We start from the raw sequence: 19,263 nt of genomic DNA, 5'->3' as shown, positions 1-19,263 counted from the left end.
ACTTTCAGAGAAGATGCCACATCTACCTATGAGACAGATAAGGCAAGTGAAGACGATACCACACTTCAGTACTTAGAAGTTTCGTTATTACTCAGCCGCTTGGATCTTACAAGTCCCCAACCGAGGAGCTTCCCTCACTCGGGAACTTAGGGGAGCACTGTTTGTACCATACTTGACCAATCCCGAAACTACTAAGCACCGGTCAACGTTATACCGTCAATGACCCATAAGAGTTTCCCTTCAACCAGGATGCCAATCACAATGCGACACGTGTCAACATCAGAAACCAATCACAGCGCGACACGTGTCAACAGCAGAAGTCAATCACAACATGACACGTGTCAATGTCATAACAAAGCTAGAAACTCTTCTATAAAAGGAGATCATTCTCCCACAATATTTCCTAATGTCATTTGTACTAAATCATTCACTTGTACTCACTAACGAGAGCTTAAACCTATGTACTTATGTAAACCCTTCACAATTAATGAGAACTCCTTTACTCCGTGGACGTAGCCAATCTGGGTGAACCACGTACATCTTGTGTTTGCTTCCCTATTATCCATTTACATACTTATCCACACTAGTGACCGGAGCAATCTAGCGAAGGTCACAAACTTAACACTTTCTGTTGTACCAAAGTCCTCACCGATTTTGTGCATCAACAAATATCATATAAAACTTATCCGCGGTTGCACTGGTGGTTGTTTAAGAGTTTAATGTTGCCTACTGATATCGTTTGATCAACTTCATGCTAGGTAACTCATCGGGAGTATGAAGTTGAAACTAGTAATGGAAGAACAATCACGAAACGAAGGAAAACAAGAAGCACAATTATGTTTGAAGTATGTACCTGATTATTTCAGTGAAAATATAACAGCTATGAGAATTGGGAATACAGAATCACCAAAAGCCCATAAATATTTCGGGATTCTCGATTGTCCCAAAATACCAAAACTATTTTGGGATTCCCGAAATTTTGGTTTGGGATCGGTATTGAAATTAGGAATACCGAAAATTTCGGTTTGGGAATCGGAACTAAGGTTTTGGTTCGGTATCCCATACCGAACCACTCCTAGATGTACCACCTCGTGTGAACAAAACTAAAGCGCTAATTAGATCCTTGATGCCCTTTATGTCATCTTATTTGCAACATCAGCTCTACTATTAGAATATCAAAGTGCTAAGGAGAATTCTTTTAAAAGCAAGACTCTCTATAAACGTCTCATAATTTTGGCACGGAAATAGATGCTAAATTTTGAGATGATAAAAAGTTCACGAAGAGTTTTTTTTTTTGAGAGAATATTCTTATCATTTATCATATTAATATTATCAATTGTGTGGGTCTTAATTATTATATAAGGAGAAAGTCTTGTGTGTATTCCGACGTTCATATAAAGCACTAGATATAAGGGGCGAGGGAGGAAGTCTTGTGTGTTCCGACTTCCGACGTTCATATAGGGTGCGTTTGGTACGCAGACGGGACGGGACGGGACGGGACGGAACGAAGGTGTAATTTTTGAAAAAGACATGGGGTATATTTGTCTTAAAATGGTAAAACATTGTGTTCCACAGATGTGGAACAAACCCGTTCCAGGGGAGGAGGTGGAACGCAAAAACACCCAAAATCTGTTCCGTGGAACAGCCCGTTCCACCCATTTTTGGCGCACCAAACGCGGGACGGAACGCCTCGTCCCGTTCCGTCCCGTCCCGTCCCACGTACCAAACGCACCCATAAAGCACTAATATTAGGGGCGGGACTGTATGAGCGTTGAGTGACCAAAACAAGTTAGAGTTTGGGTGCTTTTTTTGTGGATTGAATAATTATGTGTTGTATTTAAGAATTTCTCCTGGAGAGTTATGCGACGAATGGTAACACAATTCTTATATTATTAGTGAAGGCAAGAGTTAGCTAGCTGAGTGGGATTATCTTAAATGGCACATTAATTCTAGTATGTTAATCCTTGCATATGATTTCTATCAGCTAAAATGAATCTCGTCAATTATGTTATCTCCGTATGTAACTTACACAACGTTGTTTATTTTTTAATCTTAAATTAAATTTAAATAAACCAAAAAATAATAATAATGAACAGATATAAACAGCAGCTTGCAAAAGGAGGAAAGAATATTTGCCGATATTTTTCTATATGGCATTGGCTACTACTAGTACTGTCAATGACCATGAACATTTTTAGACAAACAGAATAGTTTTAAAAAAAAAATTAAAAAAAAAAAACAGTTATGGCAATTGTCTTAAAACGCGTTACACGTAGGTACGTACGCATGCATATCATCACATTCACATGGTAGGGTAAAGAAGGCCATAGTCATTGGCACATCCTAATCTTACGACTCAAAATCCAAATTTTGAATCTTGACGTGATGTAATGATTGGTCCCCCCTGATTATAATCATTTACACAAATGGAGTAAAACTGTCAACTCTGCTATATGATATTTGGAGGGATAACGTTAAGGAGATCAAAAAATTTAAATTAAATTTGTAAATTAAATAATGTGATTGTTGATAATTGAATCATTACTTAAGTGTTAATTCACGTATTTATTTTATATTGTGGACACTAAATAATTGAATCATTACTTAAATGTTGATTCACGTATTTATTTTATATTGTGGACACATCATTTATTTTATAAATTTAGTTTAAACTTTTGGTCTGCCTAGCATTACCCTATTTGGAGCGCCACAAAAATTTTGTCTAAGATTTCATTGGAGTATATGATGTTCATTACCATTCGAATTATGTACTAGTTTGGAAAAGTTATCGAAGCACATGTTATTATTTATGTAGAACAAAATTCCTCCGCCATGGAAGGACCTTTGCACCTACCCACTCACTGTCACTGGCCACAACTCGCGCCACCTTCCTCTCCTTGTTGCCATGGTTGCGTCACCAAAAAGAGGGTAGATTGAGGACGGGGTCGACGGAAGAGAGAGACAAGAGGAAGAGACGTGGATGTTGTCAACGGATAATTTGTAATTAATTAGGTATGAATGTTCCGATTCAAGGTTTGAGAAGAACTCCAATGAAGGACGTTTGGCTGGTGGGAGTGGACGGTGGTGCAAGTGGTTGATGGGGGAGAGAATAAGACATTTGGTTAGAGAGTTAAATGATGAATAAGTGTCGTTAATTAATTATCTAGTTGGGCCACATAGAACAATCAATATACTGAACTTTGAACGTTCAGGATCTACGTATTATCCTAGTATATATGAGGATATAATAGAATTATATTCTACAAAAATATTAAGTGTGATAACATAAGTAGATTTGTAACATGACGTATTTTTAGCATTCACATATTCTCACATAAAGGTAGTTGATTAAGCTTGAAATGATTATTCATTGAGAAGTTTGAAAAGTTATGTATAGACGACATTTACATAGGGATATATATGTTATTGAGAATTTAAAAAAAAATTAGTGTGCATTCCAAACTTTAAATAATTAAAAATAAAAATGCGCTTAAAAGCCATGCATAATGGATTTTTTAAACTACCAATACCATGTACCTATATATATTCTCATATTATTTCATGAAGAATGCAAGTTGTGAATATTTTATGCAACTCCCATAATTAGGTATTCTTATATAAATATTCCTAATCATATAGGTTCATCAACTGGGTTCGATAAAAATTAAAGCATTATCTTGACGAGTATACTTGCTTTTGTTTTTTCTTAATTAGTTTGATTTAATCACTTTTTTTTTTTGCTGCTGCATATGTTTAATTGGCTAGTTTCAGCCCTGTCTAGGGTTATTTTTGTGTTCCAAATTAATTAAATTTGAATTATTTATATATACAAGAGTCAAGACTTGCAAGCATTAAGAAAATCCAAGCCTAATTGTGTATTTAATTTGTTTTTCTTGAAAAATTATAATTAGGGTTTTGGAGGCTTCACATTTAGGGAAAAGGATTCCCACCGAATCTTTTACCTGAAGATCTTAGAGATTCCGTGATCTGAACCGTTTATCGTACATCGTGATATCAAAAATTATTTTAAAATTAAAAATTAAAAATTAAATATAAATAGTATTTAAAGAAAGCTGGTCGTAAAATGTATGATGAACAATCAGGATCACAAAATCTTTAGAATCTCTAGAAATATGATCCGGCGAGCATCTTTTCCCACATTTAGAACCACATCTTTCGTTCGTTGGAACGAAGAAGACGCTGATTTCCATGTCATCGCATTTTTATAATTTCAAATTTTGGAGTTTGAAAAACGTTGGTTGAAGGCTTTAAACAAAAATATAATAATGAGTGAAGGTACCGTATGGGGGAAGGTCCACGAACGTGAGGCGTGGCCGCGTGGCAGCCTCCAGGCAAAACCGTGCTTACAAGAAGACCCTTCTCCGCCCACTATATTACGAGAATACCATTTTCCACTTCTGTCCCGAGGTTCTCGAGTCCAAAATTTTTCCAATCCGTACCATGCAAGTTTAAGCGAATCAACTGGAAACGCACATGGTTTTTGTATCACTCAACGGCAAAAAGACTGACCGTTTGTAGTTTGAGAGCGAGTGATAAGTAGCTCGGTGATCGAAGAGTAATACTAAGTAAATTAAATTTGTAAATTAAATAATGTATCATCAATATAAAATAAGTATGTTAATAGATACCGAGTAATAATTTAATCATCAACTATCAAACCATTTGATTTACAAAATTTAATTTAAAATTTTAGTCTTCTTAACATTACTCGCAACTAAATACACATTGTTTTTGCTTCATTACTCGCATAAGCTTCTATAAAATATCACACTAATACTTTTTGAGTACCGCACAATAATTTATTTTGATATTTTATGTAGCATGAAAATGAGCTGTGTGCATGTTATTATCAAACATTTAAATGATGAGTATATTTGTTGCTCAATCTGATTTATTTAAGTGTTAATTGTTTATTTATTTATTTTTTTTTTATCAAATAATGAATTTTGTTAGATTTAGCTACTAATGTGGTCATTGTTAATCTATCTTTACTAAACTGTGCCAACAGTGAATTTATTTTCCAACTATATATATATATATATATATATATATATGTTATTTTAATTAAGCTTAGCTTGCACAAACGTCTTACACACATAAACAAATATTAGACAAATATCGGACTCAAACAGCCTATATGTTATTTCTTTGAATAATAAAGCCCACTTGTCTCAATTAATATAGACAAAAGAACCGAGTAGTGACCCTTTATATGAGGGAAGCAGATTTTCTACCCGCCTGTTTGGGTGCCCTTCCTATCCCTTCATATTTTGTGCGGTCACGGTCAAGTCACGTCAATATTTTATATATTTTTTTTAGAGATAATAAGACAAAAAGTAATAAGAATATAAAATGTTGACGTGGCTTAACTGTGACCGCACAAATAGAAAGGGATGGGAAGGACACCCAAATAGGAAGGCAGACAATCTACCTCCTTATATGAGAGGGTCAAACCCTTAAGCTGGTTGAATTTTGATTTAACCGAAGCTTGACTACAACAAACTATTTCTTAATTAACCTTTGGTTATATGTATGTTTTTAGTTTGCCAAAAAGGCAATAACTAAATTTATTCATTCCATGCTACGAAGAATTTAACTGTTTAAAATTTTAATGCATATTATGCTTTGGTAAATAGCAGAAAAATCCAAAATACTCTCCCTCTCGTCTTCCTTCAACTTGCATGACGGACTAGAACCCTTGCTTAATTATTTTTCTTGCTTCATATTAATTTACATTTATATTTTTGACATATATAGTTGAAATCAAGTTAAGTCTTTGAGATGTTTAATTTCCAATTGTTGATATAGTTGATTCATAATTAACAACAAGACCAAACGAAGGAGACCAAATTATATACAATCATTTCCTTAAGCTCATTTTTAAGATGATTCAATCGCTTGTTCGATCAATGATTTAAGTTTATCAAATAAAGAAAGAATAAGATGGGATTAGAGTAATCCATTCATAATAATTGACCCATGACGATATGAAATTGGTGAAGCGCGTATACAAGGATTATAAATGGAGACCAACCAAAGAAGAAGAAGAAGAAGAACACATTGAATAAATGAAGCGCGGAGTTGTTCTCCCAAATCCTCTCTAAAATACGCTTTGACTTAACTAAAAGTCTACAAAGGACAGTAGTCATGACTGCTGATCACACGTCGTGACGTCGTTCATTGGAATAAGGTTAATTTCGTCATTTCGGACCACAACCCTATGCGTGTCTACTGTCTTCCAAAAGTGGAATACAAAGGGGGCGACATTGTAATTCTCTCCAAACAGCGGTGGCATTTTATCAGGTGCAACTATAAAAACCTACTACGTCGCAACACATAGTTCTAGTTCTAGACATGACAGAAGGATTGCTCTCTGGCTCCTGACTCCTGACTCCTGAAGAAGAGGAATCTGAAAGTTAAGGTTTTGCCGACCCACCATTCCCAGCTGACCTGAGCTCACTAATTCAGCTGACTTGCCTTCTCTGCGATTAAGGTAAGCTTTCGTTAATTTCGATTAATATCTTGTTTTTAATCCTGGGTTCGGATTAAGAAGGTTTGTTATGACTTGGGGTGCTTGTTGTTTTGAGAATTTTAAGGTAAATATTTAACCTTGTTTTTTTTGGATGATTTCGTGAACTGGGAACATGAGTTTCTGTAGGATTTTTTTAAAGGTTGATTGTTTTCGCTGATTTGAATTCTAATTTGGCGTCTGCATATGGGAATTAATATTTTTTTGCCATGTTTTTATCGCTATTGTCTGTCTGAATTGTTTTATGTTCAATAATTTGTGAAATTATGTTGTTTTAATGCCATTTTTTTGTTGATCTGAGACCAACTTATTTGAAGAAATCAAACAATTCCGGAATTTAGCCACTTTTTTTTTATGTTAAAGTACCTTTTTTTTAGGGTAATTAATTAGTTACTTTTATTACAATTCATAAGAAAAGATGGAGAGGTGGAATTAAATAATAATTAGACAGAAAAACGCGTTTCAACAATCGTGTTCCTAAAAAAAGTACACGTTTTGCTGTTATTGTCTGGGGATGTTGGAGGAGAAATTAGTAGGTAATTAGAGTAGTGGGGGCTGTGCTGGTTAGGTTTCACCTGCTGAGTGCTTTTTCTTCTTTGGGTAGATAAAAGATATAGAATCCCAAGTTACCTATGGCGGAGTTACGTGTTTGGTAGGTGAGTTTTCACTTTTCAGGTTCTGACTTTCCGAGTTTCTAAATAGAGGGGCGAATTTTATTGTTTTAGTGGTTTGAAGGGATCATATTTTGCTTGTAGCGTACTCAATTATGTTGTTGTGAGGTTCTGATTGGTGATCATTCTCGCTTCTCGTGACGTTAATCTTTCATCTAAGAATAAAAATTTATTGTGATCAAGCTTCTGATGTAAAGGTCGCTTTTATTGGTTGTTTGGTTAACATAAACTTGTTTCCTATGTGCAGATTTGGTGGTTCTCTTGTGATTTTTCTTCCACAGTTGAAGCAGTTTGTCACTTTTATTGAGATTCAGTTTAAGATCTATTAGACGGGCGATCGAGTAAAGTTTTAGGAACATATATTAGGTGAGAATCCTTCTCTGGATTGGTCCAACATTTCATTTCTTTATATGAAAACATCTCAGCAACACCGAGGTATAGCGTTGTATCACCAGCCTGTGCAGCAGATTGATCGCTGTGGTTTCCAAATTTTGGAAAACAGCATGTATCCGGATACTGGTAGCCAAGGAAACAATCTTTCCTTTCAAACCGACAAGGATGACAAGGAGCAGTTCTTTACCCTGGAATCATCTCCATCCACTGACTTTCTACCCTGCGATTCCCCATCTGCTATTAGTGGCTTGTCTAACAGGAGTCCATTTTCACCGCAAGGTTCTCACTCGTGCTTTTCTGATCAGCACCATTCCTCTGGCAACAATTATGGATCACCAATAAGTGGGTGCTCCATAATTGTGGATGATGACTTCAAGTACAAGCTCAGGGAAATGGAAGTTTCATTGCTAGGACCTGATTCGGATATTGTTGACAGCCACTTTTGTTCTCACAGGAGTGGTATGGCAAGGTGGAGCCAGAGTCAAATAGCCGAAACGATACCTAAGTTAAACCTAAAAGATGTTCTCATTGACTGTGCACGTGCGATATCCGAAAACGAATTAGACAATGCAATATGCTTGATGGAAGTTTTGGGGCAAATGGTGTCAGTCTCTGGGGAGCCAATGCAAAGACTGGGGGCTTACATGTTGGAAGGTCTCAGAGCAAGGTTGGAAAGATCAGGGAGTTCGATCTACAAAACCCTAAAATGTGAAGTTCCAACGAGCTCGCAACTTATGTCATACATGTCTGTCCTCTATAAGATCTGCCCATATTGGAGGTTTGCTTACATGTCTGCAAACGTTGTCATTCGGGAAGCGTTGGAGAATGAGCCAAGAATCCACATAATTGATTTTCAGATTGCACAGGGCAGCCAGTGGATTCCCCTCATCCAAGATCTAGCTCGTCAGCCTGGTGGCCCACCACGTATCCGAATCACAGGCGTTGATGATACCCAATCAGAGCATGCTCGTGGTGGGGGACTTCATATCGTGGGTAATAGGCTTTCAGAGCTTGCTGCATCATGCAACGTGCCATTTGAGTTTAATGCTGCCGCCATGTGTGGTTCTGAGGTTGAACTTCATAATCTCAGGATTCTACCTGGTGAAGCCATAGCCGTTAATTTTCCATACGTGTTGCACCACATGCCAGATGAGAGTGTGAGCACTGAAAATCACAGAGATCGTTTGTTAAGGCTGGTTAAGAGTTTATCGCCCAAAGTTATGACACTTGTGGAACAAGAATCCAACACCAACACTTCCCCATTCTTCTCAAGGTTTGTTGAAATGGTAGATTATTATACAGCAATGTTTGAATCAATTGACGTAGCTTGCCCAAGAGATGACAAACAGCGGATCAGCGCAGAGATGCACTGTGTGGCTAGAGACATCGTGAACATGGTTGCTTGTGAAGGAGCCGAGAGGGTGGAACGCCATGAACCTTTCGGGAAGTGGAGGTCAAGGCTAACGATGGATGGATTTACTCCATACCCGCTGAGTCCTAAAGTGACGGAGGCTATCAGGGTTCTGTTGAAGGAATATCACGGGAATTTTAGAGTTCAAGAGGCAAATGGGGCTCTCTACCTTAGTTGGATGCAAAGAGCTATGGCAACGTCTTCTGCATGGAGGTGAACCAGAGGGTGACTGCAAAACCTGTTAAATTTCTAATTTCGTGTTGTTTTATGACGCTTAGAGCATGAAAGACTGATTGTGTAAATTTTGGTAGGAAGAGTTCCTAGTTGTAGTCCCAAACCTGAATCTCGAAATTCGGTGATGTAAAAATGTCGGCCTTGCAAAGAAAGAGAATAGCTCTCACTTTTACTGCAGTTTTACCCTTTTTGTCTTCGGCTTTTCACCAAACAAAAACTACCTTTATCTTGACTTGTAGTTCAATATCTCAGTAGTTAAACTCAGGAGCAGTGCTGACCTCAAGTGAGATGTTAGGTAATTCCCTACAAGGCTTTTAAAACTTGGAAAGGACGAAGCTGCTTGTCTGTATAGCACATCGAAAAGTTGATCCACGTGCTTATTAGGAGCTGGACGTCACTCAATGTGTTTGACTTGAGTCTCGTCGTCACACCTGAGAATCGAGATTATGTGATGTAGTTAAGCTACTCCATGCATTGTCAATTGTTTTAGGCTAGAGGGATTTTGAACACTGAATTCCCGAAAATGAGTAACCATTCCGTAACCACAAAAGCTATATGATAAAATCACCCGCACTGTGATTCGAACTCCATGCCTGATAAAATCAAATGCATGAATTGCTGCTTTCTGAATTCTGATCACGATGAAACTCCGGGTACTCCCTCACAACGCTTTTCTCGCACACATATCAGTTTCACTCAAGGTAGAACTTTAGGTTTATAGTTTAATTGTCATTCATATTAAACGGAGAAAAATTATGGAAAATAATTGAGGGGTAAAAATGAATCGTGAAGATTTGGTTTTCTTGTGGATTTCAGAACAAGAGCGGCAACGACGTCGCGTAAGGGACGACTGAGAGTTGAAAATGCTAAAGCAGGGGATTTCCAATCACAGCAAATTAGCAATGAACATGAAGCGGGAGCATCAGGAGGGAACAGTGACGTTTGGGAAGTTACTCAGCTCGAAAAAACAACCGCGGAACGTCTGCTCTGCAGCACTCCGAATGTAAGCGTGTTTGTATAACTGCATTGTCATTTCGCATGTCCAAAGTTGTTGGAGACTGAAAAGTTTGTCACGCTGTGTGAAATGTGTTACAGGTTTGGAGGCTGTAGCTTCTAAATCGGCTAATTTCCCAAAGTGGTTGCGTTTGAGTCATATAAGGCGGCTTGCGCGTTCGTTGAATAATTTAGGTGGCGAGGTTATTGGTAATCACCAAATCGTAGCACAGGTGGCTCCAAAGGGTGGTGCTAGTAATGCTTCTTGTAAGTTTGATGGTGTTAAATATAATCTATGAATCTAGTTAAGCAGGAACTTAATTGTTTATGATCTTTAATTTTTATATCAAATAGGTTTCCGAATTGGAGATTTTAAATCTGGGAGACTTCCAAATGGACTGCGTTTCAGTTGTGTTAAACGTCTTGCGCGGTCAATAAATGTTGGATTTAAGTCAACAATCTGTGATAATTTATATATGCTAATAAATAATAAATGCAATAGAAACTAACAGAATATAAACTAGAATATGAATTATAAAACAGACAACTTGAAGATCGAGGCTTGCGTACCGCAATGTCCTTGCAACAGAAATTTCGTCCCTACTCTGTGCTTGTAGTTCTACGGACGTCTGTTCCACCAGGATTCAACGATCTAAGTCAGAAATTCCAACACCGGAAAATAGACTTCTGGCGAATATTAATGTGGTTCTCTCAGTAAGGATGTTTAAGATTGCAGGAGGAGATTTATGATTTTTCTATATTGTAAATGCCATGCAGATGGATGTATATATAATGTGATTGTACCTGTTCGCAACAGGTATAAGGAAGGGATGCAACTGTTGGGAGACATCTGCTGAAATGGGTGTTTTTGTTTCTGCGTTTTCACACTTCAGACTTCATCTGAAAAGATGAGTCTGTTGGAAAAAATAAATAATTAACTAATTTAAATTCGAAATTAAAAATAATTAATTAATTCCGAAAATAATTAATTAATTTAATTATTAGAGCCTCAAGGCCCAAGGCCCATCTTTTGACAATTAATTATAATTAATTATATATTAATTACCAAATAATTAATACACCCCAAAACCCAACCCCAAGGGTGAGCCCAATTTTAGTCTCCAGGCCTATTACTCAAATTACTTTCTTTAAAGGACAAAGCCTTATAAAGTGATAAACTTTTTTGGGAATGGCCAATGTGGGACAAGGAAATTTCTACTCAAACTTCCAACAATACCCCACATTTGAGTTGAAATTTCATTCAAAACTCCAATAATAACCCCACATTTGAATGCAAATGTGTGACTAGGCTGCCTAAAACTGAGAGAGAATAGTCATAATATGCATCGGGTGAAGTGTCTTTTGGACTTGAACTTACCCTAGTGAAAACATATCGGGTTTACTTGGTGACGCAATGGATGTGGAAGATCTTGAACTGTTCACCGCAGTAGTAAACCAAGACAATATGCTACACACATATCATGGCTGCCACACGTCAATTCATACGGTTGTGTTCATTTTGGCCCTGAACAGATCCCGGATTTCGTAGGAGCTTTAGAGAATTTAGCCATGTCAATTCTCATAAATGTGGCCCCATTTACTCCTATATAGGTGACATTAATTAAGAATAATCTACCATATTCCTCTTGATAACAAGATATTAATGTCATTAAATGTATAAAACATAACCCCTGAAACGTCAACAGACAACACACATTTTATCATAAGAATGGGTAAGTTGTGTGTTCAACTTTTGAATCAAACTCAACCAGTTTGCCTATTGAACCTAGACCATGGGATCTTCAATCAGCTAGGTTAGGTTTCCGCCCAGTTCGATTCATTGAATTGGCTTAAGACCCATTCCCCTCGATGTAAATAATATTTGCTCTCTTGGTAGGCCTTTTGTCAAAGGATCAGCTATATTTTCCTTTGACTTCACATAATCAATGGATATTATTCCATTGGAGAGCATCTTCTTAAGAGTATTGTGTCGACGTCTGATGTGACGTGACTTCCCATTGTATACATGACTTTTGGCCCTTGATTGGGCGGCCATACTATCACAATGTATACATATAGCCGTTACCGGCTTTGGCCACATTGGAATATCCTCCAGAAAATGTTTGAGCCACTCGGCTTCTTCGCCAGCCAAGTCTAAAGCTATAAACTCGGACTCCATGGTGGACCGAGCTATACATTTCTGTTTAGAGGATTTCCAAGATATTGCTGCACCTCCCAAGGTAAAAACATATCCACTTGTCGACTTGGATTCTGTAGTGTCAGAAATCCAATTGGCATCACTGAAGCCTTCTACAACAGGTGGATATTTTGTGTAGTGTAATCCGTAGTCAAGTGTATTTTTCAAATACCTTAACACTCTTACTAAAGCATCCCAATGCTCTTGTGCCGGATTACTTGTATATCTACTAAGCCTACTTACTGCATAAGCTAAGTCGGGCCTAGTTGAATTCATCAAGTACATTAGACTTCCAATTACTTGAGAATATTCAAGTTGAGATTTGGCATCGCCTTTATTCGGATTACTTGTATATCTACTAAGCCTACTTACTGCATAAGCTAAGTCGGGCCTAGTTGAATTCATCAAGTACATTAGACTTCCAATTACTTGAGAATATTCAAGTTGAGATTTGGCATCGCCTTTATTTTTCTCCAACTTGCATCCAGCATCAAAAGGAGTCGCAGCAGGTTTGCAGTCAAATTGACCAAACCTTCGTAATATTTTTTTCGTAATATTTTTTTCTGCATAATGGGATTGTGTAAGGACATATCCTTAAATATATATTAATTATAATTAATTATATATTAATTATATATTAATTACCAAATAATTAATACACCCCAAAACCCAACCCCATGGATGAGCCCAATTTTAGTCTCCAGGCCTATTACTCCAATTACTTTCTTTAAAGGACAAAGCCTTATAAAGTGATAAACTCTTTTGGGAATGGCCAATGTGGGACAAAGAAATTTCTACTCAAACTTCCAACAATAAATACTTCTACAAATGAGGCTTCTGTTAATGGCCCGAAAGGTACTAAAGAACAAGTAGATGAAAGTCTATTAGTCATTCATTTTTAGTAGCCTAATGCATGTTAGGAACACGCAACGTTTGCTTTGTCCATGTACTTGTTACTGAGGATTGCACCTCTGGTCCAGTCGAGCAGAATCTGTCTGTGGAAGAGATTCGAGTGATCAGTGATGATAAGCCTAAATTTGGACAAACTATTGATGTTAGAGGAGAAGTAGAAGGAGCTGACGTCGATGGTAATTCTCAGCTGCATTTTCCATGTGCGTAAAGCAATGGTTGGTGTTTTCGTATGCTTTTTTTTTTTATTATTATTTATTGTGTACCAGAGAATTCCTCATTGATGTGCCCCATGAGATGTTGGTGTCCCGTTTCAGGATAAACACTCCCTCGTGTACTAATGTCAGGACGTGAACTTTAATCATGCACAAGAAATGGACTTTATGCAGCTCTTCTCTACAGGTTCTTCACTGAAGACCAGTAAGTTGGGAACTGTTCATCTGTTTTTTCTTGGATTCACGTCTATTTGTCATTGATAAAAGATTAACTTTTAACTTTAGAAGATGAAATTGACATTAATTATCACACAACAAGAACACGGGTGTATGTATTCTGTGTCTGTTATTATTGGTGCACATCTGCAGGATATGTTACTTCATCGTCAAGTTGTTATTATCTCCTCTTGTTACTTAAAAACAAAGGGTCAGTTGAAGTGTGGCATTAAGATTGATTACCACTTTTTTAGTCGAAGATGTAAAATTTAAGGCATATAGACCACACACACATTTGTCTCAGTCAACATGAGATAACTAGGCAGTGGACTTGCCGGGAGCGAGCCATTGATGATCAACACATTAAATAATGAAGTCGATAGAAATTGAGCCTTTATTGTAGTTGATTGATGGTTTATAGTAATGGCTGATTGTCGTTTCCAAGCAACTTAATTCGAGTTTTCACCCTTATCATCCCATTGTAACGCCTTCGCCACCCACGGTATAGCTATTTAGAGTTCTTTAGGAAGCACCATGTCCACTGCAACGAACTTATGAGAGTTTCGAAGCTACATTATTTTTAGGCTTCCTAGCTTATAGTTTTGTCTCTTGTTTCATCTAACATGCTTTGGAATCAAAACAAGAAAAATTAGTGTTAGGAAATCTTTATGTAGTGCTGATCGTTTGTTTTAACTTCTCGTTTATATTTCAAGATTGTATGACAGAGGAAGCTAACAGATGAGGAAAGCTTGTTGGATTCAGAAAACTTGTTGGCAAGACTCGCCTATGTCTTCAAACAATTACTCGTAGTCGGAAAATCCACGAGCTGGAGTTACGTTTTGCTGCGCTGCTGCTGGCAGATTTTGATTAGGGGAAGAGAAAATATGCATGAAGGCTTTGAATTAGGACTAAACTTGTAGACCATTTTCAATGAATTCTAGCTTCTTGTTGAAATTTTGGTCATGTTTTACTGTTCATTGTGTTTTTTCTGTATCAGGTTACACTCCACAATTTGTTTTCTCTGCATCATGTATATTGCCAACTTGTCACATTTTCTCGTTGGGTCAAGTATGAAACAAGGATTTCTCATATTGCACTGCATATTTCATTCTTGGTGGTATCTGAAGTCAATCATATACTGCAACCGGCTTAATGTTGCCCATATTCCACTGCATGATTGACTTTGTATACTGCACAATATCCTCCTAGGCACTAGAAGTTTTTCTTCAAAATTGGTGCTCAATTCTGTTAACGGAGCAGGTTTTACACCCCATTTTTTTAGACCCTCACACATCCCTCAAGATTTTTGGCCATCATATTAAACTGGACAAGATTAACACGATGTACAGGAGGAGAAAAATAGTGTGTTTATCATTTTCATTTGGTTAATAGTACTTAACTTTATATGATAAATAAATTGTGAGACCCAACACTCAGACCACGTGTCAATACGGGCCCCAACACATAAAAACCACATATGGCACCCCTTGATTTGTCATGTTAACTTTACCCCACTTTGCCCCACCTTGCCTCTCACACCCATTTTTTATACCCAAGAACTTCTCCTGTGGGGTGTGGTCTTGAAAACACACTTTGCAATGTGTGAGATATCTATGTATGAAAATTGCATGGCCTTTATTTTGTTTGAGTTATTAGTTCAAACCGCATTGACTACAATAATTTTCTAAAAATGTCAATCGGCCATACCGTATTGAACCGGACTAGACCAAACCGGAAGGATGAGAAATAATGTGTACTTTTAGAACTTGTTTTTCAAGTCACCGATTTGTTTTCGCAAAACTTTATCTGCAAGCTTCCCTATAAACCTCCCAGGTTTCGTCCATCCTTTACACAAATCCTACTTGAATTAACAATAATTCCTCTTGTTATTTTACCTCCAACACTTTTCTAATTAATATTAACGGTAATTCCTAATCATATTATCTTAAAAAAAAAACTAATCATAAGTGTAATAAAAACCCTAATCAACCAGGGACTAGAATCCTACATAAACTGGGATCACCGCACTCTATATTTAACCAAGACCCAAACATCTTTTTATGCAAAATAGCCTTCTGCTTCTTTTTATTTATTTTTTAATTCTGATTTCTTTCTCGTCTTCTGGTTCTTGAGGTTCTTGAAGTTCTTGCTCTCTCTGTAACAATGGCGACTTCATGTTACTCTGCTTCCGACCCTCCCAATCCAGAGACTCCTTGCGTGCCTCCTTCTTACTCTCTTCGACGACAACAAGAAGCCGACCTCTGCCATTATTTCGGCAACGTTCGGGTAACAGTGGACAAAAGCAGCACTAGTTCTCCGGGTTCGTCTTCATATGCTACTCCCACCAAAATCGAACAAGCACAATATGATTTTTATCCGAGATACGAAAGCGGGTTAAGAAATTGTCCGAGAGCTCCAATGGCATTGTATTCAGAGAGTATATGGGGAGGCAATAGTGTGAACGCTAGAGGTAATCTTCGTATCCACTCTCCCAATTCATGTGTAATGTATATATAGTTTCGTATGCAAGACTTTAACCGTCTTTCTTAAAGACATGATGCGTTTGGAAAACTTTTAACTGCAGAATTTTCTTTAACATGATAGGATTTATTGACTGTTCTATTTTTTCGACCTTGATCTTCCAAGGGTAGAACCTTGCGTAGGGATTAAACTTTAGGGTTTTAGTCTCGATTGGTTTCAAAATTTGATACTTGTTTACAGTACATCTTTTTAGTCTTCGACTTTATGGTCCTTTCTACGCTTAAACCATAAAGTCGAAGACAGATTATTTTATACCCTAAATAATACTGATATCAAAAGTGTTGAAGGCCGAGTAAAAATACAGAGAATCTCTCGTCCTGTATATAAATGTTACCTTAATTTTATGTGTGTATACGTTATGAGCCTATGTAATTTATGTTCTTGATTTTCTAGGAAACTTTATGGGTTCAAACAATCTGAATGTCCATCAACTTATTGGCAATCCGGCTACAGAAGAAAGGACAAGAGCAAATTGGAGTGTTGGAGCAACATCTACATCTTTGGGCAATTGGGCACACCAGCTTAGCCCTTTTGGTAATAGCGATTGGAACCAAAATTATGGAGGACAAAATTACAGAGGCAATGTTGAAAGCACTGGATTATATTATTTCAAAGGTAATAATTGGGCCCAAAGTTCAGGAATACATAGTGAGATAGCTCGACTCGCTATGACTCAACTCGGATCGCAGGCCTTGGTACAGAGAATGATAACTCCCAGCGACCCATTAGCAAAGAGTATGGTACTCGAAGGGGTTTTTGGTTCCTTATTCGAGGTGATGTGTGACTTTCATGGACACTATGTTTTTCGGAAGCTTGTTGAATCATGCAATCACAGTCAGTTGAGACTCATTGTGGCTAAGATAACTTTGAATTCTAAACCACTCATCAACATATCAGTCTGCAATTATGGGTATCCATCTAATCCTTATTCCTTAACCCTCAAGAAAACAGTTTGCTTTGGAGAAATATATCTGCGTTTTATGCTTCATAGTTGTGATGGACTGGTTGCTTAACTTGTTTCTGCAGCTCAAAATCAATTCAAATGCTGATCAAGGTGCTCGAGAAATCGCCCCTGATTTACACTTTGACATCAGCTCTATCTGATGTTGTCGAAGAACTGATGACCAATCGTACAGGATCCTATGTCATCTTGAAGTGCTTAAACCAACTTGACATTGAGAAAAATAAGGTAGCTAGGGTTACTTTATGTTTCTGTTTTGGACACATATTTTAAGCGCTTTTCTGAAAACTTCAACATTTGGTTGATTTGATTGCAGAAAATATATGAAGCTGTTGTGAGGCTTTGCGTCCGATTGGCTCAGCACGAAAGGGGATGCATACACTTGAATGAGTTCATCACCAACAGTAAAACTCCATACAGAGAGAAACTCATGGACAAAGTCTCGAGCAACTCAAAATTCCTTTCTCAGGATCCTTCGGGGTACAGAAAATCCCTCTTTCATCTTATTGTTTACATTTTGTATAATGTCATCATTTCTTTTCTCGGGTTAACTGTTCAGCAACTTTGTTATCTTTCAGGAACTTTGTTGTCCAGCACATCTTCACGCTATATAACCCAGTCTTCTCTGCAAAGATATGCTTTGAGCTTCGAAATCTTTACATACAACTCTCATTGCAAAAAGGCGGGAGTCACGTTGTAGAGATGTGCTTAAACTCTTTGGGAATGGAAGTTGTAGTGAATGTTTTTCTAAAGTATGACAAACTCTGGCAAGTTGCGCGAGATCAGTATGGAAACTACGTGATCCAAACAGCATTGAAGGCCACAAAGCGCGAAAATAGCCCCCTTCATCAAATGCTTCTAGAAAAGCTCAACAAAGATCGAAGTGAACTCATGGTTGGGTTTGGAAGGAAAGTGCTGAGCGTCATTGACAAAGGGATCCCCCTAGAATAGTAATTGTGAATGGTTGATCTAACAGCCGGTTGACGATGATGTTGTTGAACATTGGCATATATTTTGTTTGTTATTCTGTTGAAAAGCCGCGAATTGAACTCAAAGAGGGGGTGAGTGGATCCAGTATAATATAATTTGTACACTGAATCAGAGTGGAAAATATAGGAGGGCTGGCTGCTCATGTATTGTGTCTACTAAGTTGGTGTTCTTCTGATACTACTGCATCTGCAGCAATGTATGTCGTTTGAGTCTGGTAGGTTTCCGAACTGTGCGTGTAATGGATGTACCTCAAAATATTAATAAGATTTGTTAATGTTTCTCTTGATTGATAGTTTTCCAGTTTTATATACAAATTATGACAAGAAGTTGTTGAATTACAAGGACTCGATCATCGACTCCACTATAAACTGCAGGCAGAATGGTAGTCTGTTTGATGTCTCCTGCATGTGTGGGATGAGGTTTAATGTTGTTTTACTTAGCACTTGAGTGTATATAATATCGTTTGTTTAAGAAGAAAAAAATTACTCGTCTTTGTTGATTCATATTGCTATTGCACTTGTTTGTGCAAAGTTTTACATATGCTCAATTGCGGGGCCTACGTACCAAAGACCCTTGGGCCCAAAACAGAATAGAGTCAAACCCTAATTTTGTTTGGGGGCGGCCGTATTAACTATCACTCATTCCTAGCCACGCGATGCACATCGGACGGTATTGACGTAATGTGCTGACATTATAAAGCCTCCTGTCCATGTGCTTAATTAATCACTCTCTTATTTTCATATGCTAGTGCTAGGGTTCTAGTCTGCGGCCCTGTTCTGGGTTTTTAGGGTTTATCTGCGAAGTCTGGGTCGACTTTCTTTCAATTTATTTAGTGCTTTTCGATCTTCCACTTAGATTTTCCCTTTTCTGTTCAAAATTTTGATGCTTTTTTGTTTGTTGTGTTGTGACGGGGGACATTGATCCGTCTCCAACTGAAAGGAGCAGGCAAAATCGGTGCCTGTACATTCCAAAAGTTAACGTC

The 19,263-nt window shown here is 37.5% G+C and overlaps 2 protein-coding genes and 2 long non-coding RNA genes across 4 annotated transcripts; all 4 read left to right on the top strand.

The window, feature by feature from the left end:
* The first annotated feature begins 6,071 nt into the window (after positions 1–6,071).
* On the top strand, positions 6,072–9,436 carry LOC103434425 (scarecrow-like protein 13). The gene is made up of 2 exons (XM_008372770.4): positions 6,072–6,514; positions 7,469–9,436. The coding sequence occupies exon 2, from the start codon at positions 7,632–7,634 to the stop codon at positions 9,240–9,242; it is 1,611 nt and encodes a 536-aa protein (XP_008370992.1). The 5' UTR covers positions 6,072–6,514; positions 7,469–7,631; the 3' UTR covers positions 9,243–9,436.
* A 681-nt stretch (positions 9,437–10,117) lies between these two features.
* On the top strand, positions 10,118–10,669 carry LOC108174177 (uncharacterized). The gene is made up of 3 exons (XR_003773838.2): positions 10,118–10,262; positions 10,355–10,519; positions 10,607–10,669. It is a non-coding gene; the product is annotated as an uncharacterized lncRNA (long non-coding RNA).
* Positions 10,670–13,673: 3,004 nt separating this feature from the next.
* Positions 13,674–14,781, top strand: LOC139195998 (uncharacterized). The gene is made up of 2 exons (XR_011581090.1): positions 13,674–13,778; positions 14,503–14,781. It is a non-coding gene; the product is annotated as an uncharacterized lncRNA (long non-coding RNA).
* Positions 14,782–15,835: 1,054 nt separating this feature from the next.
* LOC103434564 (pumilio homolog 18-like) lies at positions 15,836–18,567 on the top strand. Its single transcript, XM_008372923.4, has 5 exons — positions 15,836–16,259; positions 16,724–17,240; positions 17,357–17,519; positions 17,608–17,771; positions 17,870–18,567. The coding sequence occupies exons 1-5, from the start codon at positions 15,953–15,955 to the stop codon at positions 18,240–18,242; spliced, it is 1,524 nt and encodes a 507-aa protein (XP_008371145.2). The 5' UTR covers positions 15,836–15,952; the 3' UTR covers positions 18,243–18,567.
* Positions 18,568–19,263: the final 696 nt, after the last annotated feature.

The sequence above is a fragment of the Malus domestica genome, chromosome 05 (genome assembly GCF_042453785.1).
Source record: "Malus domestica chromosome 05, GDT2T_hap1".
Lineage (NCBI taxonomy): Eukaryota > Viridiplantae > Streptophyta > Magnoliopsida > Rosales > Rosaceae > Malus > Malus domestica.
Note: the sequence above shows the minus strand (reverse complement) of the source record. Positions and strands in the feature narration are given on the sequence as shown.

Excerpts from the sequence above, each read along its gene's own strand:
- LOC103434425 (XM_008372770.4), top strand. The coding sequence starts at position 7,632 with ATGAAAACATCTCAGCAACACCGAGGTATAGCGTTGTATCACCAGCCT.
- LOC103434564 (XM_008372923.4), top strand. The coding sequence starts at position 15,953 with ATGGCGACTTCATGTTACTCTGCTTCCGACCCTCCCAATCCAGAGACT. Across the intron at positions 16,260-16,723 it reads CAATAGTGTGAACGCTAGAG|GAAACTTTATGGGTTCAAAC; the intron begins GTAATCTTCGTA and ends TTGATTTTCTAG. Across the intron at positions 17,520-17,607 it reads TTGACATTGAGAAAAATAAG|AAAATATATGAAGCTGTTGT; the intron begins GTAGCTAGGGTT and ends ATTTGATTGCAG.